The following is a 23,534-nucleotide window of genomic DNA, read 5'->3' as shown; positions in this document are numbered from 1 at the left end:
ACTTGTATATTGAATGGGAAAACACATCACAATCTTGTTGTGTGGTGTAACCACACTTGTAGCAGTTGATCACTAGTACAGTCAGTTACATGAGCCCTCACATGTAAAGTATTCCAAAAAGTAGTTGATAGTAATGTCCAAAAATTGAGTTGCAATGCCCTAAAATGAAACAATACTTACTAATGACCCCTTTTACAGATTGTACCCCAAGTATGGACATGAGTTGTTCCACAGCAAAAGGATTTCCCCCCCTCAAACCTTTAAAGGATTAAAAAAAAGGGAAGTATACAGTATTTCACCAGAGGAAAAAAAAAAAGAAAAAAAAAAGAAGCATAGATCAGATAACCGTCAGCAGAAATGAAGAGAAATGTGTTTTCTTGCTTATACAACCACCAGTCAAAACAAATGTATTTCAAAAGTTGCGCTTTTATCAAGTTGGACAATAAATTACAGTAAATATGGGGGGGGGCAGCTTAGCTGCTGTAGCTCCTCCTCACCGTAGGGGGAGCAGTGTCGCCTGCAGGCGCCTCGGCAGCGGCGAAAGTTCAGAGGTGAAAGTTCAGAGGTGAGAGCTCGTAGTTGGACAGCCGTGCTGGAAACTCCCGAGACGACAAGTGAAACATGAGTGAAAATCAAGATTCTGTTGATTCTTTCCAAGACAGTAAGGCTGCATACGTACTCAGTAATGTCGCGGAAGTGGTTGAGAGGATTCTGACGTTCATACCGACCAAATCTCTTCTCCGGATCGCGAGGTAACGAAAAATGTTTGTATGCTAAACACTTCATTTAGCTGTCGTGAATGGGCTTAGCTATTTCTCAAAAACAACAACAACAACAACAAAAAGTAACGAGACACCAAAGAAGCTGAAGTAACAGCAGGACTTTCGGTCATTACGGTCACTTGGCCTGATATCGAGGTTTAATCTGTCGTGTTGTTGTTGTTTTTGTTTTTGTTGACGGAAGCGCGAGCAGACGAGCTAACTCCGCTGCATGTGCGTTTCTTTCTTTCTTTCTGTCTGTCTGTCTGTCTTCCTTCCTTCCTTCCTTCCTTACAAACAAACAAACAAACAAACAATTGTTTCTCCTCAGCGTGTGCAGGCTGTGGAGAAACTGTGCCCGCAGGGTGCTCCGGACTCAGCAGCAGCTGGCCTGGGTGTCCGCCTGTGGTCCCTCCACGTCGGAGGTCCATGCCCTCTGCGGCAAGCTGACTGAAGAAGTGGAGGTAAGCTACCTGAACTCACAGGAGCGAATACAAAAGGAAAGCTGTACATTTAAAATGTCGGACAGACCTTGTGAAGGAGGTTCCTCCACGTTGTGGGGGAATAAGACTTTGAATATTGCAAACAGCATGCCGACGTTTTGGTATAAACTACAGTTACGTGCATCACAGGGTGAATTGCCCAACTTACAAGCACAATTGTAAATGTTTCCTATTAAACTTTAGCAGCGTTTAAAAATGACACTTACTGATAAAACTTTGTAGTTTGGCTTTCTTGAAGAAAAGTGTATTTTCTTGATTCTTGTTGTTCTGGGTTTTTGTACCCTCATGGTTGAAATGCACTTATTGTAAGTCGCTTTGGATCAAAGTGTCAGCTGAATGAAATGTGATGTAAATGTGATGTTAAAGACTTTGAGTTAAATTCCTCGGATGAAAACCTTCAGATGATTTCAGACACTCAATAAGTTGATGTAATGGTGGTTTAAGTTCAACCAATTAAACATGACTCAACCTACTGGTTGGGTAGTCATTACAAACTGCGACCAAATTCTTTAAAAAGCTATTAAGTGGCTGCAGTTTGTAATGACTACCCAACCAGGGGTTAATGTTTTGAATGATTTGGTATATTGTTGGAGATGATGGATCTGTTCAGAAACTTCACGCATGTTTTAAAGTTGTTACAAAATGTGCACTTTGCTTCTGATTATTTCCAGAAAGTATTTCTCCTGCCTAAAACAGTGCTGGCGATGGTGGACTGTGAGGCCTTCAATGGACAACCTTATTCCTCCAGACAGAGTAAAGGTTGGTGTCATATATACAATGTGCTTCGGTACTTTATTCTGCAGTGTTCATTGGAGAGAATATGTCTCATACAAGCACATCTGTCTCATACATTACAGTTGGATTTGGTGAAAACACATATCTGACATGAGGGTAGTGGTATAACACCATCCTTAAGTAAAAGGGATTACTAAAATAGCACTGTATGAAGTTTAAAGTGTAAAAATAACTGAAAGTAAGGCCGTCTTTGGCATCCATACTGTACCAGTACATCTATTATTGTTACTTATTTTGTTGACAAAAAAATAAAACCTAAATTTTTTTCAAGCAAGGCCTATGTTGCTGTTTTTCCCGAACCAAAGCTTTGTGGCTTTGATGTCCTGTAGCATTTCCAACAAAATCGATCTGATATGTTCTATCCAAATGAACAGCATCGCAAGTGTGTACGAGAAAGCGTTGCATTTACCTTGCCCTGTAAATTTTTTTTCCAAGGGATTGAAAACCTTTGTATGCCTTCCACACATTTGATAGAAGGTATAAAATTCACTTATAATCGGGACAGAGGAGAGCTAAGAACAATATCATCATCCTTTCACATGATTTTTAGTCTTTGTCTTTGGTCACCTAAACCAGGTGGATGGCATCAGGCCATTTGAAGGGGAGGGGCGTTCTCTAGGATCCATTCATAATACCAGCCTGTGTTTTACACTGACTTCAAGTGGTTACTTAAAAAAGATACGACTCAAATACAACACAACTTGCAATTTTGTTGAAGGGCACTCACTATGGAACTGCAAGCCATTGCTGATTGGGCAGGCATTTATTATGTAATCACTTAATTGCAATTATTTGACATAATTGTCAGAATCTTTTCCATTCATCTCCATAAAAACATCTGGATGATACTAAGACAGATGTCACATTTCCATTAATATTTTCACGTTATTTTCCAGCAATGGATATTTGACTGGCCACCAACTGTTTAGTTTGAGGCTCTTAACTTACGAACATATCCGGGGTTTAAGAACACGTCGACTTTTTCTACGGACATTTCTTAAGAACAAATTTAAGAAAAATCTTCAAAAGATATTGGTGAATGAGGCCCAATGTCTCTTTTCTCTTTCATGTAATCCCAACCTGACTCAACGATGTTGAGATCAGGGCTCTATTGGAGCCAAACAAACTGCTGCATTACTTCTTGTCCTTGTTGCTGAAGAACATTCTTTCTGACCTTGACTTGATGTTTGGGGTTATTATCAAGCTGCAGAATGAAATGGGGATTAATCCAATGCCTCCTTGATTGTACTGCATGTACAATATTCTAAACATTTGAAAACCCCTAAAACCTTTGCACAGGATTACGCTTCAGCGACCTTTCTCTCTAACATGTTTATTTTTCCTCAACTACATTGAAGCAAAAAAGAGTCGCCACAGTCCAGACACAGTTGGAGAACTGAACCTGCTCTTCCCCAAAGGCTGTGACATCATGGGCATCGCTACACCTGGCATAGTCTGTGAGTGTTCCTCTTTTCTGTCTCAGTCGTATTTCCTCATTCATGAGAAATAAAATCCCCACCTCAACCCAGATAAAACCACGGTTAGCTGCACACAAGGAACCATGTCATTTAACACAACATACAAATGCTTGTTAAATGAGCTTCAAAGCTTTGATGGTACACGTATCATATGTGGCCTTAGCATGTTATTCTACTGTGGTGCTCTGAAAATTTGAACTAACCAGGCTTTTGTGAGCATATCGTAGAGGAATAGTCCACCTTTCAGCAGAGACTACACATTAATCTCGTCCGCTGCTGCCTAGTTGGAAAGCACCACTGGCGGCCGGCATCTCCCTGCCTTTCCCTCTGATCGATTGCCTCGTCTGCCTGGTGCTGTGCTCCCCATTTCTCCATATAATCACAAGCCCCCGGAGAAGTGACTCTCCATCAGCCATGTTGTCTTTCCTCAAGATGATGGCTTATCAGGCTCCCATCGTCTGTCAGGCTTCATGGCTGCCTCGGCTGTTTGTGGTAACACTCACAATCTGTGATATTGCACCTAAGGGTCACCGCGAGGTCATCACGCTCATCTAATCCAACTAAATGAAATCTCTGATGGTAAAAGGCTGAGTGTACATGTCCAGATTGTAATGGATCTGCCAAATAGCCCAGAGTACAACGAATCATTTCTGCATGTTGGTAGAGGCTATACATATGTAATAAGAAGATTATTTATGACACGCCTAGTATTTCCTCATAATCCTCTATAAATAATGTGTAACACAGTGGAGCATGGGGATGAATGACAGCGTATTCTGATATTTGCAGTTTGTACACAATGGAAGGTTTTCATCAATGTACACATTCAGTTGCACGGCAGGCGCTTGGCTCAGGAACACTTTAAAGGTGGTGAATGCGGGTGACCGTCTTCTGATTCTGTCTATTTATGGCAGCACAGTCTGATGTTTTCTCATGTACATGGTTACACATCCATCTGCTAAACTTTAAATGCCTTTGATTATACTATTTATGTGAAGTCACATGTTGTGTATCGAGTTTCCTTTTTTTGGAGCTCATTTGCTAATACAATTTTTGTGAGGTTCAGTGTTTCAAAATAATTCTCACCACAGCTGAGTGGATAATCTTTGAGCTGCAGCTCTTCTAATAGCCACTAGGTGGTGACGCTGAGAAATTCAGTATACCAAACTCAAGATACAATTCTTCCAACTTTTCAATGGAAATGCAAATATTAAAGGTGTTTTCTTGTCTTGTCCCAATAGCTCATGTAAAATGAATATCAAGAATCATGAAGACATGGCCTGGTCTGGGGTGTGTTGGCCTCATTGACATTCATCATTCTTAATGTGCATGAGTTTCCTCTTGCATGTCCTTTCTCAGCTCCGCTCAATTTTCTTTACTTTTTCCTCCAGAATCTTTCAGTGCACTTTTAACTGGAGTTAAGGATCAATGACCAAAGCTGCTTATAATATTTCACTGAAATAAAAATTCTTTGACCAGTAATGTGGATAAGGAACTGCAACGAGTATGACATATTGTTTTATGGCGCTTCATGATTGGCTCTCTATACAGTGACGCCCAGTGGCTCTTGCTCCAGCCCACCCCAGGAGCACCAGGAGGGGGAGGCTGGCTACGCAATCATGTTCCCCAACACTGAGGGTGTCCACATCAAGCCCTTTCACTTTTGTAAGAAGACCATCTCTTCGACAGCCCTGAAAGAAGCAGGTGAGTGCAGGCTCACAAGTTATTTTATAATCTAAAAGGAAAAGGGCGAAGCCTCCATTAAAATCTCCCACACCTTGTTTAAAAAAAAAAAAAATTCTTACATTTTTATTTGATGTGCTTGCTTTCTTTCCAGGACTAGTTGACAACCCAGAACTGCGTGTGGTCCTGATGTTTGTTTATGAGGCGTATAAACCTGGAGGAGCGCGCTTCATCAACCAGGTGCTAGAGCCGCTGGCCAAGAGCAAAGCTCTGATCGCTGGAGGGCTGGTAGAAAGTTTCTTCTCTCCTCCCAGACACTGGTGAGTTCATTTCCTGCAGTGTAATCAAGACTATTTCTAGGCAAACATGGGATAAATATATTGGTACAAACATGTAACGAGTAATTTCCTGCAAATACAATGTTGTCAAAGTATTTTGTGGTTTTCTCAAACACATGTTCGCCCAGGTCCAAACCTGTGGCTCCATCAAACGTATATTTGGCTATTGTAGAAAAATAGGGCAACAAAGGTCAAATTGACTGTTGACATTGAAGAGAACTCTAGTCCCCCACAGCACCAGAGAATACATTATATTCACTGGCGCACTTCAAAACTCATTTTGAAGTTTGACATCTGTACTTCTTTTGTTACTTGTCCCCTTTGTCTCACTGCCAAATAGGCTCTGATTAATAACTGATAAATAATGGCAGGTAAATAAGCTGAATTATCAGCATCATTTTTCTACACACTCTGCACTGCTCACACTTTCCATCATCTCTCACTCTGTAGCTGTAGCCAGGGTGCGTACGGCGTCGTGGGCCTGGCCCTCAGTGGCCCTAAGGTGCAGGGGGCGTCTGTCCTCTTGGACCAAGACGTCGGCAGCGCAAAGGCGGCCGAAGCCACGATCCGGCGGCTAAAGGCAGCCAAAATTCCAGAGAAAAACACCCTGGGGTTCATGTTCGCCTGCGTGGGGAGAGGCCAGAACTACTACAACAACCAGACCAATGTAGAGGCAGATGCTTTTCACAAGGTGTTCCCCAACACTCCGCTCTTTGGCCTGTTTGGCAACGGCGAGATTGGCTGCGATCGAATCATTAAAGATGACTACACACTGTGCGACACCGACACGGACAGCCTGCAGCACGAGTACACTACTGTCATGACCCTGGTCCATCTCGGCTGACTGTCCGGCGGTAACAATGACCAAACAGGATAAAAAACAACAACAACAACAACAAAAAAAACACCCATCATGCTCTCGTTTGCAGCGGCAGTCGGGAACAACAAACATTACGTAGAAAGCGTTACTCACATTACGGCTCAGAATATCGCCGTCACCTTTTCTATACAGCAGGAAAATGATCCCTTTAGCCATCAGTTCAATGGCAACATTTGGGAAATCGTGAATGTGAAGCAGCTTCATATTCAAACGAGAGAGTCTCGCACAATCCAGACATTTGAAAATTTAGATGTGATATACCACACTTGTACAATATATTTGTATACATTCCACCAAATTTCGCACACATTCAAGGCATATCTTACCCTCTGACATCACCCCCACGGTCTGTTTCCTTTGCAGGTGAGTAAATTATACATGCTTGTGTCTCTCAAGCTATTGTTGTGGTTTTTGATTCAGCAAAGGCACTTTTTTTTTTTTTCACGTAAGTAAAAGGACTGCGGTCCTTCTTCCACAATATCAAGGTCGTCTTGATCTGAACGCTCCTCCTCCTTGTGTAGGTTTTACACTTTTGTCTTTCCAATGGAATTGTTCAAATTGATTCCTGTGCTATCTTATCTACCAGTTTAACCGAGCACAGCGGAATTTAGTTAGAATTTTACAGCGCATTTTTCTTTTCTTGGCCACATGTCGGGTCATATCTTCTACCTGCATCCTCTCCTTTGTTCCTGGAGCCTGAAAAAGAAAAAACAGACGGAGTGGCTGTCCTGTTGTCTGTGACACTGACTGACAAAAACTCACTCAGCTCAGTATTAACTCCTCTAAAAATTCTGGTGGTTGGTGTCATTGGCTGGAAATAAAAGAGTCAATAAGCAGTGAGTATTATTTGCTAAAGTCATAGATTGCAAGAGTTCCTTTTAGTTGCACATAAAAAAAAAAAAAGAACGGTCAAAATTTTACAGGCACCTTATCTTGATAACATAAAGCTGCAATTTCCAATATATGCTTTGTGTTTGTTGTTCAGGTAGTTGCTATTATAGGTTAAAAATGATTGCTATTAAGTTCAGTTTTTCTGTAAAAAAATGCAACCATTATTGTCGCAAGTTCCAATATTTTGCTTTATAAAAATGAACTAGAACTGTTGCAAAGAGTGTCTTCCTTGTTGTATTGTAACACACCTATATGCCCTTAATAGTTTTTTTTTTTTTAAAGAAGAATCTAAACTGTGTTTTGATATTGACGCACTTTTCTACATGTGCCAAATCATATCTGTCCTGCTCATCTCCTCAATAAATTACATTCAATATACAGATATAGAGCTATGTGCTTGTTTGTGCTTGTATGTCTTTAACCCCACAGTTCATGCCACTCCAGGAGCATCTTCAGAAGCAGTCTCGGAGCCCACTGGGCATTAAGCAGCCGTCCCAGGTTGTAACCACAGGCCTACTACAGTCAATTCAGATCACCACTTTTCATTTTTTTTTTTTTTTCTTCACACACCCAGAAATCTGCGCTTCAGCCTATAACATCTTCAGTAACCCATGTCCAGGCGTGTTTAAATCGAGGAAGAGACGCTTCAGATTGATTGATGTGCGCTTTAACCATCGACTGGCTAATCCCGATGAATGACAAACGGTTAAGCCAATTGCTGTAAAGGCAATTTATATTCCCATAGTATCGTTATTTTGGGAAACCATAGAAAACGCTCATGACACGGAGAGGAACGACCAACCAGGCGTAAAGCTAATAAAATCATCTGGCGATAATCCGCTCTCAATCGGGGACTGAGTAAATTTACTCACAGGCTTTCTCTCTCTCTCTCTCTCTCTCTCACACACACACACACACACACACACACACACACACACACACACACACACACACACACACACACACACACACACACACACACACACACACGTCCACCGCACGGCCAACATTTTTAGACTGCTATGTCGTGACCGGAGCGATGCAAATGTCACACGATTCATTTGCTACTGTCAGTCTCCGGCACAAAAACGTCAATGTTTTGGTGGCCTTTGGATGAAATTCGCCTCGCGTTGTCCAGCTGCTGCCGCGGAAGGGGGTCGGTAGAGACCCGAGGCTTTGTCGGGCTCGTTTCAGCACCTGGACAGCTCCCCTCGCAGGGTTCCCCGCTGCGCTCGTCGGGGAAACCCTCGGCTGGGGAGCGGAACCTGGATCTGGATCAACCCTCAACAATCTCAGCCAGGAGGAGGCTGTACTTAAAGGGCCGTTATTGATCGCTCTGATGACACTTAAAAGCTAATATGATCTTGCCGAGGGACGATGCTTCTTGCATTTGAGCTCCAGCCCCTCTTTGGTTTTGCACTGAAATCCAAGCAGCGCAAGTGGGAGCAGCGGAAGCAGCGGCAGCAGCAGCAGTGGTGCTCGTCCAGTGCCAAAGTGCTAAGGATAGCTGCAGCCTACACACACTGCGAGCCTGCTGCTGCTTCACTTACTCTGATCACCACCGAGGGAGACAGTACTATCAGCAAGGGGGCAGCGGGAGGCACAATTACCCGTCAACAATGTAAATCTCACACAGGTAGGTCCTTTGCTCCAGATAAATAATTCATTTATGTACAGCGAGGGGCTCGGTAGTTGTACACACTACTGTCATTCAGTTTCTCTGATACCAGCAAGAAAATCAGTGCAGTTTTATCGCAGGTGCTATTATTACTCTGATGGTAGGAGCGTGGGAAGTCTGACATGCACCCAACTCTGTGGAGTGGTAAATGTTTAGAGCTTAAATGCGTTAGGGTTGCGATTAAAAGTTTACAAAAGTTATTCTATTTTAGGGTTACAAGTCGTTTAGTGACTGTAGGCGTATTCCCCAATTTTGTCCACTTACTCATTTGTTAATATTTTCATTTGATTTCAACTGTTCAAAAGAATTTCTAACTTATTCGGTACTGATATTTTTCACTGTCTATTGTGAAGGAGTTTCATTTGCTTTACCAGTTGTTGTTTTTTATGGTCTAAAGTGTCCCTAATGTCAAAGTACAATTTTACTTTTACTCGTAAAAATGTGGTGGGTAAAATACTTCAAACAGCCTCTTAAATAATCATACAGTTGAATCACCTCCTTTCTATAACAGTTTCAACACATCTGAACATTATAACCTTCGTAAAGGAATAATTTAAAGCAAGACTATAGTATGAAACTGCATTTTTAACTTGCCATACCTGATGACCTGATAAAGTAGTGCCATTGTAATAATTACTACTTTATAAATTGTGCACTTGCATTAATCTTCCCAGATTCAACATGAAAGCAGCATCTCTCAGGTCAGAAGTTGAACTGCAGCACTAAAAGAGGCAGACGTGTGTGGAAACCTTGTGACAACCACCACCACATCTCTCCTCTCCATTACCCGGCATCATGGCTAATGCTGAGTAAGTGCAGTGTCCACTGATCTCCCCTCCTTTTTTCTTCCTTGTTGTCTTGTTTGGATTACAAACCAGTGTGAAAAAAATGGAATTCCACATATGGAAAAGTAAAGAGAAATCATGCAAGAGCGACACTTTGTCTGTAGGACATAAGCTATTTTTGTACAAATTCCTTCCTCTTTCTTCATGTTTCACATATTTTTCCATTATGCACCTCGTTTTCTGTTTTTCTCTCTCTTCACCGAGTCTCCCCTCTTTTGCTGTTTCCGAGATTTCCGTGTCTCCATTTTCACAATAATGACCTTTAGTCACTGAGACACGGCTCCCGTTGAGGTGTCTCTGACCCTCGTCACTCTGAATGCACAGGCACATGCCGAGATGCAGATTCATGCAAAACAGCAATGCTGACTATAGAGCGTTTATTCTGCAGCCCCAAACAGGGATCGCTATGTTAATCCTTTTTGTGGAACAACATCCACAATATCGATTACTTTTACCCATGACCATTACAAATTAACACGTTTTTTTTTTTTTCAACAAACCATCTCCACCTCCAGTTTTCTCCCAGCTTTCCCTTTTTAATCTCCCTTCTCCAATCTGTGCAGAACAGCTGATGCATTTCTGAGGGAACATGCTGTAGCTTGTGTGCATGTTTGTGAGTCTGTGTATGTATGTGTGAAGACAAAGTAAGATGTAAGGGAGAACACTGAAAATCATTATTCTTTGTCAACTCCTGATTCTGCTGGCGTTGTATGACTGTAATTTGTCTCATCTTAACTAGCAGCATTTATTCTCTTGACCTAGATGAATAGCCCTAAATCATTGCTCCATTTGTGCTTTTATGAGAGAACCAGTTCTGCTTGTGGTCCCATACAGAGCTCAGCTCAGTGGCTCTCAGCAGCAATGTCACATCATGCTGTGTTTGAGGGCAAATGCATCCCAAAACAGATGACTGTGGCTTTCGTCTGATTTAGAAGGTACACTTGAAAAAAGCTTTCCGTGTTGAAGAATGATGAGCGTGTCATTTATACACAGTATAAAAATCATTGTTTCATTTTAATTCCTCTTTTATCATTTAACCAGTTGTGCATAAGATTTTTTGAACATATCGTTTTTCACCTCGGCTGCAATAGTGCAGTGGGACTGGATTCATACACATTACTTGTACTGTTACACAAACAAACCTTTTGTTTTATGCAGATTGGCCGCCATTATTCTATATTAGGACTCTTGACATATTCTCAGCGTGTTTGAATTCTAGTTCAACAACTGTAGAATTGAAGCAGATCATAAAGCTGTGTCCTGTCAAATCGGCCGGTAAAAACTTTCAGCAAAAGTACGAGAGTTATCAACAAAATTATATTAAAATATCAAAAGTAAAATGACTCTGCAGAAATTCGTGACTTTTTGTTACGTTAATAGATTGTTAATGTATCAATTGGGAAGGAGCATTTTATCTACATTTTACCTTAAACTCTAGTATAGGCAGTTTAGTCTTGTGGTTTCCTTCAGGTAACATCATTCACAAGATAAGTCTGTGAGGTTTTGAGATTATTTCTGGGAGAGCTATGAATAACAAATACATTTCCTATTGTTTGGACCTTTCAATAATCTTGGTTTTAGCCCCATTTGGACATTGCTCTTTTATAAAGTTTTAGAATCCAAAAAGATAAAAGTTACTATAGTTTGATATTTAGCAATACTTTGTATGTTGAGGTTTCATCACATACAGACCAGTTTTTTTTTTTCATGTAAAATCAAAATCTGAAAAGTAGCAAGTAACTATGACTCAGACAAATGTAGCTGAGGAAAACATGATATGTGGAATACAAGCAAACAGTCGCAGAAAATGGAAATAGTAAAGTGCTGTAGTTGAGCGGATATACTTGATTTTTGCGTTTAAACTTCAGTCATACTTTAGGTTTGTACCTTGAAAATGTTTTCATGTTTAGAAATCTAAGATGAAATGTGTATCTTCATGGTACTAACGCATACAGTAAAATGCATTTTAGTTTGGATTTTTCCTTTAAAATTCGGAAGGGTCCTCGTTGCTGGACGGGACTATTCATCTTCCTCACCACGTCGCTGTTGACACTGTTTTTTATGCACTAGCAGTGGGAGGTTGGAGGGGTTGGACACTTTTGCGTCTTTTGTTCAGAAGGTAGGAGTGGATGAGCACACGGTGTCTTTCTGCCTTTTGGGAGAAATGCTGTCAACGAGTGGACCGATATCCTGCCTAATTGGCTGCTCTCGTAAATACTGATGTAATATACACACTTTTTTAATACTAATGGATAATAACAAATCTGGATTAGGATATTACTGTAAACATGCATCAGGGCTGCTCTGTTTTTAAAACATATTACCTGAGTAATCACTGATATCTGTCAGTCAGTTTGTTAAATTAATGTGTTTCTCCACTGATTTTACATGTCAGGATCAATGCACTCTTTATGGAAAGTGCTCCTCAATTTGTGAGAACAATTGCATATCTGGAGGGAGCTTTAAATGAAAACCTTTTTTATATTGCATCTCTTATGAATCCTACAACTTAGTTTTCCCATTTAAGTCTTGTGAATGTGTATGCGAGTTAATGGCAGATAGTATAATATTACGGTTACAGTCTTTGCTCAGTGTGTGTTATGACGAACTCTTCAGCAAACCTTCATCTTTGAGTGTTGGAGCTTTTTTTCCTTTCCTATTTTTTTTTACAAACAAAATTAATGGGTTCCTATACTGCATCTCATTACAGCTTCTAATATATCACCATATTATCATCCTTTTCAAACTAATTGGACTTATCAGCGGAAGAAATCTCCCCCCAGTAAATTATTTCTGGAAATACCATCATAATTCAAATTATTCACTCACACTTTACTCAATTAAACATTCAAAATTCAATGAGATAACAGCTGTTGCTACGGATTTGTCCTGCATCGTAACCAGATGCAATGAGCGACAATCAAATACACATGCACAAAGTGTCCTGAATCTTATAGTGTCCCTTATGTTGGCCCTATGCAGTGCTGAAGACACAAGTAAAGTCATTTTCACAAGTCTACAGAAATCAGTTTTTTTCAGTCATTAAGTCTTTCAAGACCCATTCTCCCATAAGTGTCTGTAGAAATTAAAATAATCTATTATTGGACACTGACACAGTGTAAAAAGGTCCATGGACCTCTCCATTATGAAGAAGACGTCTGCTGTCTTAGTCCTGCCCCACAAGGGTCTCTGTGTCTCCTGTGTCTTCTACTGCTTGTATCTGTAAAGGTCAGATAAGAGGCTGGTCACACCAGGGCCAGAACAGTCCATTGTGCAGTTTGCCAACTCATCATAGGTTAATCTGTAATATTATTAATGAGCTAATGTGCCGAGCAGACTTCATTAATATCCACTGACATGAAATTATGCAAGCTTGTCTGCAAGTTGAATTGGGTTTTCTAGGAAATTACCTGAGGCAATTTATAAATGCTGTAGAAGTGGCAGGTGCTACAACATCAACATTGTGTTAAACACCTAGTTTTCTTAACAAAGTTGCTGCCTTAAAAAGACCAATGGGTGCTTGTATTACTGTTTTAGCATGGTTTAATGGTTGCAAGTGAAGTCGCCTAGGTCAACTCAGACTTTTACTTTCTTAGAAGCAAGAAGACACATCTTTAGCTCAAGTTGCCTCTACAAACACTGTGTGCAATGTCTACTATTCTCAACACATTTATTACATTTAGCCATCAAACTGAATAATCATCAGGTCTGACTATAAGAGAGAAGTTGTGAAATTTGTAGAAGACTTTTCCACCAGCAGTGTACAAACTCATATGAGTATGTGACATTAATACACAATGATGTCCAGCTTCTCAAAAGTTCTCCACAGCAGCTGGTGGGAGCAGCGATCATCTGCTTTGTCTTCAGTGTTCTGGCCAAGTTTGGGTGTGTTTTAGATCCTCAGGCGTTGTGCTCAAACAACCCAGACTAACATGTGTGTGTTGATCTTGTAGTCCACGGGGACCTTGAACTGAGTGGAGAGTGGATCTGGATAAAATGTGCCGGTGTGTAGATAAATATTCTCTCGTGTGCCAGAAAGTGTATTTGCAGAGCTGTCATTGGGCGTTTCAAGGGGAGATGAAAGGCAGCGCAGCATCTACTATATGTTTGATGGAAATAATGACTCGTAGTTTCATTTTCTTGATATGTGTATATGTTACTTCTTATTTCATATTTCCACATATTCCCATTGAATGGCAACATTTTAAACTGCACTCGACTACACAGTATACTACCAGGTACACACATATACACATACCACATCTAATACCTAATGTACCCCCAACACTGTCTCGTTGCTGATATAGCACTATGTGGTTGCTCTTATCCAAAGCAGAGTAGATCTTACTTTTATAACGCAGAGTGATGTTGGAATTTATGATTTATGAATGGTGTCTAATAAAAGTTTAAATAAGATATTAAAGTACTGAGTTCACTTTAAAGCACCTCAAAGTCAAAAGAAATCAGAGAGTCCAAAGATGATTTTAAGGCAGACAGATGGTACGTAAACCAAGCGGCCACCAGTGTGTCTAAGCTTCTATAAATTTGATTTGTTTATTTTTTGAGAGGGTCGCAGAAAAGAAGCTCATCAAGAAACAAAGGATAGGTTTTAAAATCCATTCAAAATATTGAAACAAGTCTTATTAGTCACAAGTAAAGCCACGTTTACGGCTAAGTTTTATGCTTTGCGTCATTTTGCTTACTGTCAATTCTGCCATGCTTCCTTAGTTTGGTGTATTTACATGCTTGCATTTGCTAATTAGCAAACAAAATAAAATGATTCCTTTCCCTTATCCCTTGGCTGCCTGTAAGTCTCTTATTTCGTGGGGTTAGGAGGGTCACGTGCGAGACGCTTCCACTCATCTGAGGAAGAACACTCCGCGGTGCCACTGGCCCACAGTTACTTACATGACCTTCTGTTCTGGTCAGTGAAATCCCTTGAGCAACTTTTGTCACATAATGACCTTTCCTGGCCCACAACACTATAGTCCGCTATTTAATTTTATCTACCGCCCTTAGGGAAACTTGCTTCCCTGAATATCACTTCTTTCCTGTGGGTGCTCTTCTGCACTTGCAGTCTAGTTAGTCTTTCCATGAAATAATGTTTTCATAATTTGCCACTTTCTGTTAGATAAGAACATTAAGGGAATACAGAAAGGTCAGTATTTGTATTAAAGAGAGTAAAAATGCATTTATTTTTGTATTTAGATGCAAACAGAAGTGTATTTCTCTTTTGAGATTCTGGGTTCATTGACATTGTAAGGATGTTAATATGTAAAGTCTTTAACATCTGTTATATCAGTTGTAATAAAGCTGCTGAAAAGCACCATTTGAATCCAAAGAAGCTAAATTCACATCATTCTCAGGATTTTTGTGTTTACTGATTGTAAGTCTTGTAGGTTTAATTTGACTATAGCTGTACAGGCCTATGATTCACAATCAACTCTTTAAATCAGTATGCTTTTTCACACTTCCATGCAACATTAATGTCATAAAGATGATAGATACTGCACACTGTTATAGATTAAGTCTTAAGTCTGACTGGAACATAGTAGCAGAAAGGAACAGTGACTAAAACATCATAAATATCTCAAAATACCTGACTGATCTCATTGCCTTAGATTAGAAAGTTGCTGAACATTGTACAAATTCACAGCCTGGGTCAGCACCTTTTCCTTATATCTTGACCGTCAGCCAGGCAGAGCACCAGGTACATCGCGGCAAAGCTTGTGGGCCGGCAGGCTCTGGACAGCTTGTGTCTGTCATGAGTAGTTATGTGTACGGTCCTGATTGTTTGGGAGGAGAGCCAAACCTGCTGCTGCGCTGTGGATGAAAGGTGGTATGGATGAGATGTTGTTTGGAGGAGAAGTGTGGAGAAAACAGCATCTATCAGGCCTACACAGCATGGCATAATAATACTGCATATCCACAGTCTCAGAGTGGGAATCAAATCTTCTGCAAGTAAAATAAGTTTACAGGAGTTTGTCGTAGAGCAGGCACACTGACAACGTCTGCAGTACAGCAATGTACTCATCCATCCTGACATACATTTCCTGTAGTGGAAGATACAGCACATTGCATCTCCTTGGTTGGTTGGTCATTCTTTTAGCGCAGCACTGGTTTTACAACAAAATCAGTAATAGTAATGTTGTACTGGAAAGTCAGAGATGTTCTCCTTTCTATATAAACCAAAGTATAAGCCTAAATTCCTCTAGCAAAAACCTCCTGGCTTGTTCCAATTTAAGATTATAGACAACAAGGTTGAGGTTTTGAAAGTTCAGGGTCCCCAGTTTGGAAAAAACCAAAGTGACTCTGTCATCTCTTAGGTCAGCTTTAAACCTGATTTACATTCACAAACTTTCTTACATCATGTGTTACTGTGTTATGCTCTCATTGTGTTCATTATTTTATTTGTATACATGTATGTTCTGTACCTACACATTACTGAAGTTGCATCATTTTCTGAACAGACAAGAAGATATAGCTGCCTCGTATTCGCACTCTCCTTTAAAAAAAAATTTAATATCCCTTTGCTTCACTCATATAATACATATTTCATTATTGTACATGAGTCAACTGCATCACAGCCTCTGGTGACTATCTTTTTGACTATATAGAATACGTATCTTCAAAGAAATGTAAGGCTCTCTTGCCGAGGGAAATAATCCCATCAAATTGGGAAGATGGCAGCGACTCTTGAGACTAGACTGCAATAACACTTGAAAAAATGAAAAACAGAAAAACCCTGTTGTGCTTTTTTCATGCTGTACATGCAGAGATGATTGGCCACTCTTAGAAACCCAGAACACCTTTATTCTTTTCAAAATCTGCCACCCTTAATTTACATCCTCATCACTATAAATCTGTGATGTATTCTGGCAGGCATTTTGTAATTACTTGTTAGTTCTAATGTACCTTTTTGTTGAACCAACTTTTCAACCAGTAAACCAAATTTTCACTTTTCCCCTCCCACAGGCTGGAAAATATCTCTGGACTTGTATACATTTGTGGTTTACTGGTTGTTAAACTGACTACCTGCATCTAAAGAAATACAGCAACATCGGTTAAAACCTTGCTTGGTCTGGTTTTCAATAGACATTCAGTATTTATTCCTTAAATAATTTGTGTCAGTGCTAGAAAAACCTTATCATATTCTGTTTTGAGTGACAGGTGCTTACTGCTTTCACAAAAGTGTGAACATAAGTGGTTCTCATGTTAATATATACAGTATGAATACATCCTTCTATTTTTTTTTTAATTGAGTTTTGTCAGGATATCCATGTGACAGTTTGGTGCAGCTCGGTCTTTTTGAGCACATGGGTACTCACCTGAAATGGTGTTTTGATGATACACTTGTTTACAGTAACTGTAACTCATTCAGTGAGTTATTGTGTGGGCTGTTGATGTTCAGCTCACAAACTTTCCATTTGCTCACTTATTAGGTTAAATGATTCGAGGCCACTCTGCTTTATTTTTGCTTCCAGTTAGAGTTACAATATATAGTGGTGGGATTTTTTTTTTTACCTTTACTTCTGGTTAATGTGTTACAATAGTAACATGAGCTGTATTCGTCTTGTGTGATATCTTTTGGAGGTTTACATGGCCTTCTTAATTTAATTTACATAAATGACAAACAGCTCTATGATCCATAGCATTTAGACATTATATGTTTACTTTCCAGTTTGTGCATTAGGAAAAATATGATTCAAGATGAAGCTTTACTTCATAGAACAGCAATAAAACTTCCATTGAAGCACTGATCCATTGATCAACTTGGGTGTATTATATTAACAGTGTATAATGATGCATTGAGGTCTGGTAATCTCACACCTGTCTGCCTTCACAGCCACAGATTTAAAAAAAAAAAAAAAAAAAAAAAATCTTTTCAATGTATACATACACATATGGAGAAGAAATCCCTAAAACAGGAAACAGACTTTGATGCATTCAAATCGGATTCCCCCTTTAAAGGACAGAAGGTTCACATTTATCTATGGCAGCTTTAATGAGTCAGCTGAGTGAAGACAGAGTTAGACCGAACCCCATAGCCCATGCATTTTAGTGGTGAATGGGTGCCAGACAAATGCTTCATTTATTCCAACTGATCTGGCCTTGTTCACATGGCACATAATTAAATAAACTTTGAACTTCGGTTTTGTCAGCAACAATGATAGAAGTGTGTAATAAATCCTTTAGTCCACTAGATGATACTGTGTCAGTGTCACGTTTTGTCTCACATAGGCGTGAAAAGTAAAATGCCAAAAACCATGTCTTAGGAATTAGGAAATGATCATGATTTGGGTTAAAACAAGTCATTTTACATAAGTATTGTTATGTATTTCACATAAGTTACTTAACATATGTTAGGTAAATAAAATACATTACATTAACTTACAGAAATTTACAGATGTTACATAAAAGAAGTCCACATCGACTTTTTCTTTCTCACGGACTCAAACACCAGTTGTCGAGGTGAAAGTCGTGTTTGTTCCATCCAACCACCCCGACTTCCTCCTTACTCAGACTTTATCACTCTTTGTACTTCATTGCATGACCACCGTCACATGACCTCCTTTTTCAATCCTGGCTATAAATGCACGTACACCCAGGCAAGGCAAAACGTGACACTGACACGGTATCCTCCACTGTGGAGACAGGTGTTTTACACATTTTGGTGTGATGCCGTGGTGGTCTGACTGCACGTTAATTGCGGTGCCCATGAGAAACTTGGCTTGTACTTGTTTTCTATTCTACTCATGTTTAAAATAGATGTTCATGGTTCAGTTAAATGTTGTTTGGAACGTTGGATTGAAGCAGTAAAAAAATTGATGTATTATTTGTTAATTTTTTTAAACTGTATATACTTCCACTGGGACTTTGTATTTAGCTCGGTGCTTACCCCACAGTTTTAAGGTCACAGTGAATCAGACTGGAGATCAGATCGGCCTTGGTGGCTTTGTTGACTTCATCATGATTCCCATTACAGTCTACTACCCTGCCAAACACTCTCTGCCCTCATTCAAAGTGATTAGGATGCCCTCTAACAGCTAAGGTCACTCCAGATTGCATCAAAGGTCTTCTAGCGTTGACATTATCGCTGTATATTTTAGTACACCAAGGTTGTGCCGTGGGATGTGGGGTCATGGTCTGTGTGGGGTCTGGGCGGGGGATTATCTGCCCGCCTACCTATCTGTCCTGTCTGTTTACTTGTCTGTCCTTTGCTAAAGGTATGCCTGTCTGTCAGATTGTGTGTCCCTCCTCGTTTGTGTTCACTCTGTGCTTTCTGTCACGGCAGTTTGAAGACGACTATAGCAGGAAAAAGTACAATCACGTGTTTTTGAGCGTCTCAGCCATGATGTAATTTAGAAATTAACCTGGAATATTATGTAAAAATCAGTTACACTCAAGGGTTTATGATCTTATCATATGGATTTGCTGCTAATTTCGAATTGAATATTTGTTCTGTGTTTAGTAGACAAACTTTCTAATGTAACACACAATTTGACCATCAGAAACGATGGCCAAAATCTTTAGAGGTCTTCCTCCTCCTGTGGCCCACCTTCTCTCCTCCTCTTTCTTCCCTGACCCTTTTCTCTCTGCCTATTTATCTTCACTCTTACTTTTATGTGCTACCTGTTCTCACTTCCTCCTCCTGAGCCTGTGTAGTCTTTCCTCCCTTGTCACTTTTCCTTGCGCCTCCTTCTGGTTTCAGCCCTCCCCTGTCCTGCTTGTAAAGCCCCTGATATTTGTCCCCCTTTTGTCTCCCAGTCCTCCTCTAGTTCCCCCTCCCCATCCACCTTTTTGCCCGACTTCCTTTGACGTTTGAAGGAGAGTGGGGATCCACTCAGCTGACAAAGGGAGAGGCAATGACGTCACAGCAGACATGATACACCAGCATCTGCTCTGGTCTAAAAATACACACCACAGGGCACACACAGTCAGTCTGCAGCTGCACTCAGCATTTGTTTCCACCTCCACACTCCACTGAGATGGCCCAGCTTTTACACAACTGGGGCTTGTGGGCACATGCTGCAGGAATGCAACTGAGCAGCCTCCATGTGTATTACGGTTTAATTTTCTGGTGGATGAAGGTGCAGGTATGCTGATATGAACACAGAGGAAAGTGTAAGCACTGCCCTGTCAGATTGTTCAAAAACCTCATTGCAGACCTAATCAATGTAAAATACTAATAAGAGCAGTGGCTTCTCCATACCTTCATTTATTTATTACTTAATTTACCATAACATTAATGAACTAAAAGGTCAACTCATAACCAGGCTTCTTATCATTTTTTGTGTAACATTTTTGTGTTAAAAATAGTTCCGCATTTCATAGTGCAGAAATTCCTCAAAATTATCAGTTTTTATATCCCCTTACTGCCATTTTTCAAATGTATTTTTTGGTTATGGTTACCCTAATTTTTCATAACTGGGTCAAAATTGACTACTATACATTTTGTATAGAGATTTACAGGGATCTTCTTTTACTTTGGTACCACTGTCCATTACTGAACCTCATCTCAAGATAAATCACATCAACATTAATATGTTATGTTACAGCAAAACTATTTCATATTTAATAAATGTGTAACTCTAAATGTTTTCATCTCTTGCAAATGATATCACAGCTGTTTTATAGAACATTTACACTTTGATTACAATTTTCCAAAAGACTAACTACTATTGTAATTGAATTACCTAGCTACAAATGTGCTTTCTTTCTTTCTGAGTGGCTGTTGCCATAAGTCACTTAGTAGCCCAGTTAGTTTTATTTCCTGAGTAGCATAACTTGGAGAGATACTGTGATACTGTAATTTCAGTTTTAAAAATGTGATGATTGACATGACAAACTTTGATTAAGGCTGGCGTTGCAATAATTATTATTTTTTTTTTTATCAAAATAATGAGGATAGAATCTATTTGGAATAAAGAAAGCCATTCATTGTTATAGGGTTGATCTGGCAGTAACGGCAATCTAAAGCGTAATACAAAGGAACATTTAGAGTTGTAAATGTAATTTTGTAGAAATATATCATGACAACACAGCCTCCAACGTTAACAGTAAAATGAATGTACATCGGGGAGAATTCACCTCTTAGTATTCAGCTGCTCAGTTTGTTTCTCGTTATTAGTGCAGGTTGTTCTTCTTATCTTCATTGTTTAGATTGTGTCGTCTACTGAAGGTTTGCGGACAGAAGGGCACATTTTCAGACAGATGGAAAAATCATCATTACTGTCTGCGTCCTTTTGAGCAAGGCACTGCACCGCAGCTCCTCTGGTCTTCAGCACTGGAGGACTTTCAGAGTGCTTGGTACTTCCTTGCTGCTGAGTGGGTGTTTGTGTGCTGACCCTGTGTTTGCTCCCCGAGGCCATCACTGTAAATAAGAATGTGTTCTTAGTGAAGTTGCTGGACTGAATAATTAAAGTGTATTTTTTTCATCTGCACCTCTTTTGTACTACATATATACAGTACTTCCTCGCCAAACCTCTGTTCATTTCTTCTGCTCTGCTATCTTAGCATTACAGACATGACCTATGTACCATTTTAATTAATATCACTGGTTCGACATAATGTTTCTGTAAACACCGGAGAAATGTGGTAATTTTGTAAGTAATGCGTGTCTTTCTCCTTTCTGTCTCCTCTGTTTGTATGTCTTTGATCTGTCCACTGCTGGTGTTGGCATGTAACCAGGGATGTGGAGCAGGCAGGTCTGTCAGACCTGGAGATCATCTCCCAGCCGGTGGAGGACGAGAACCAGTGCTTGGCTCCTCCAGTCCAGCTGGTGAGTTTTGGCTACAGAGATCTGCCCCTCGCAGCTCTGGATCTCTCACTGGCCGGCTCGCAGCTGCTCTCCAACGCAGATGAAGACGAAAACAGGGAAGGGTGAGTGAAACTTGTGTTGTCCTGTGTGATATATGAGTTTGTTGTTTCTTTTTTGCCTTTGTGGCAATCTGTGAGAAACACACGTGATTGGTTTAAAACCGATTTTTGGTGAATTCTGGGTGAGATTTACTTCTGCGAACAGTTTGGCAACAGGGAGGTGTGTAAGTGACGCAGTGGTGACATTTTTAATTGGTGACTTTTCTTGAATTACACTCTGACAGTCGGTGTTGAGCCAACAGATTCCTTCATTTTAGGAACACTGGTTTGTAAAGGACTTAAAAAGCCTATAAATACAACTAAACACATCACAATACGGAAACACCCAATCGAACGTTACTTCCTTCCAGAGTAGATAATTATCACCCAGATGCATTGAATTTGTCTTGTGTATGTTAAAAAAAACTGTCCAGATTTTGATGACTGATTTATTTTTGTCTTACTCATAAAGTATCCTTTCTCGTACTTCCAGTAGCTTCAAATGATTCTCCTCTTTCTCTTTAAATTTATTCTTCCCCTGTTATGTTGTTACTAAAGACACATCATAGTGTTAATAAAACAAAACATGACTTCACTCATTCTGGCATGAATCTGGAAAAACCTCAGATGAATTTATTAGATCCACTTCTTTTGTGTGTGGCAGGTATATATATATATATATATAAAGGAAACAGCACACCCCTGAATCGAGAGAGTAAGTACTTACATGCATTGTGCGAAAAAAGATTGGGTGAAATGTATTAGTATTCAGAGCTCATCGTCTGCGCCCTGAGGTGATTACACTGACCAAAACATCAGACTTAACAGCAAGTGGCAGCAGTGGTGAGCCGTTCATTCTTACCTGTCATATTGAAACATGCAGCTCTCCTATGGAGGTGAGGTGCCCACCTTTCAGATTCTCCTGATAGGGAGTGAATTAGGCACCTGACTAATGCAAAGCAAACTTCACTGATCTTTCCATTGTCAGCAGTGACAGGGTTCAGAAGAAAGTCAGAGACAGCAGTGCACTGCTCGTATTGGTCTTTGTGGAAAATTTTAAGACAGTAGCTGGAAGGGTTCGAGGGGTGGATGAGTATCATACATCGAATGTGTCAGCTGTAAGGAGACCAAATATAGTGGGAATATATGCTGAAACTGTCAGTGCCATATTGTCTTCTTCTCTGGTGGAGCCTGAGTGCAGATTTGAACATTTTTACATTATACAAGTAACAAGAACAGACATGTTAAGGATAGAGTACTATTCAGCCTGTAAAAAGACTTTAATTAACCTTGATGGTGTCAACATTTTTGCACCATATGGCTCGTGCAACAAATTTGGGACGTGGAGTCAGAAAGATATGAACAAGATCCAAGTCGGAAAACTCGAACCAAAGACAGAGTTTGACCTAAGAACTAAAAGTCTGGGTATCTCGGCATGAAGAGCTTTAACTTTGATGAATTCATTTTAAATGTGCAATATACATATATATATTTTTATACATAATATGTTATATCATTTCCAGTCTTTTACAAACTACCTTTGTTGCAAATATTTCGTAACTTCCTCCCGTTTAGTGAACCTTCTGTTCATTTTTGTGCTGCAGGTTTTGTAAAGTTGGATTGTGACACATTTGACATACTTCCATACATATATGCAGTTGAGAATTTATGTCTATATTTATGTGTCCTGTATTTCATGCATGTGCCTGCAGTGCAAATTTGGAGCGATATCAACATGTTCTTGACATGAGCAATATCTCCCCTGAAAATTATGATTGTAGAGCAAGCTGTTATCTATAATATACATTTTTACAGCTTACATCAAG

At 39.9% G+C, this 23,534-nt stretch overlaps 2 protein-coding genes across 2 annotated transcripts in view; both read left to right on the top strand.

Moving 5' to 3' along the window:
- The first annotated feature begins 546 nt into the window (after positions 1–546).
- fbxo22 (F-box protein 22) lies at positions 547–7,708 on the top strand. Its single transcript, XM_069690540.1, has 7 exons — positions 547–752; positions 1,090–1,222; positions 1,933–2,020; positions 3,415–3,513; positions 5,086–5,238; positions 5,372–5,537; positions 6,006–7,708. Exons 1-7 carry the CDS (start codon positions 622–624, stop codon positions 6,397–6,399), a joined length of 1,164 nt encoding a protein of 387 aa, XP_069546641.1. The 5' UTR covers positions 547–621; the 3' UTR covers positions 6,400–7,708.
- A 414-nt stretch (positions 7,709–8,122) lies between these two features.
- LOC138616316 (transmembrane protein 266-like) overlaps positions 8,123–23,534 on the top strand; it is a 48,778-nt gene continuing 33,366 nt past the window's right edge. The window contains exons 1-3 of the mRNA XM_069690538.1: positions 8,123–8,962; positions 9,679–9,813; positions 21,541–21,732. Of these exons, the coding sequence (XP_069546639.1) occupies positions 9,800–9,813; positions 21,541–21,732 (206 nt within the window). The 5' untranslated portion in view covers positions 8,123–8,962; positions 9,679–9,799. The remainder of the gene's footprint in view (positions 8,963–9,678; positions 9,814–21,540; positions 21,733–23,534) is intronic.

The sequence above is a fragment of the Brachyistius frenatus genome, unplaced genomic scaffold, assembly GCF_029030835.1.
Source record: "Brachyistius frenatus isolate BFR_SWC_R1_liver_20210118 unplaced genomic scaffold, ASM2903083v1 Contig_9, whole genome shotgun sequence".
In the NCBI taxonomy this organism is placed as follows: domain Eukaryota; kingdom Metazoa; phylum Chordata; class Actinopteri; family Embiotocidae; genus Brachyistius; species Brachyistius frenatus.
The sequence above is the reverse complement of the archived record's forward strand: the minus strand, read 5'-3'. Positions and strand labels throughout refer to the sequence as shown.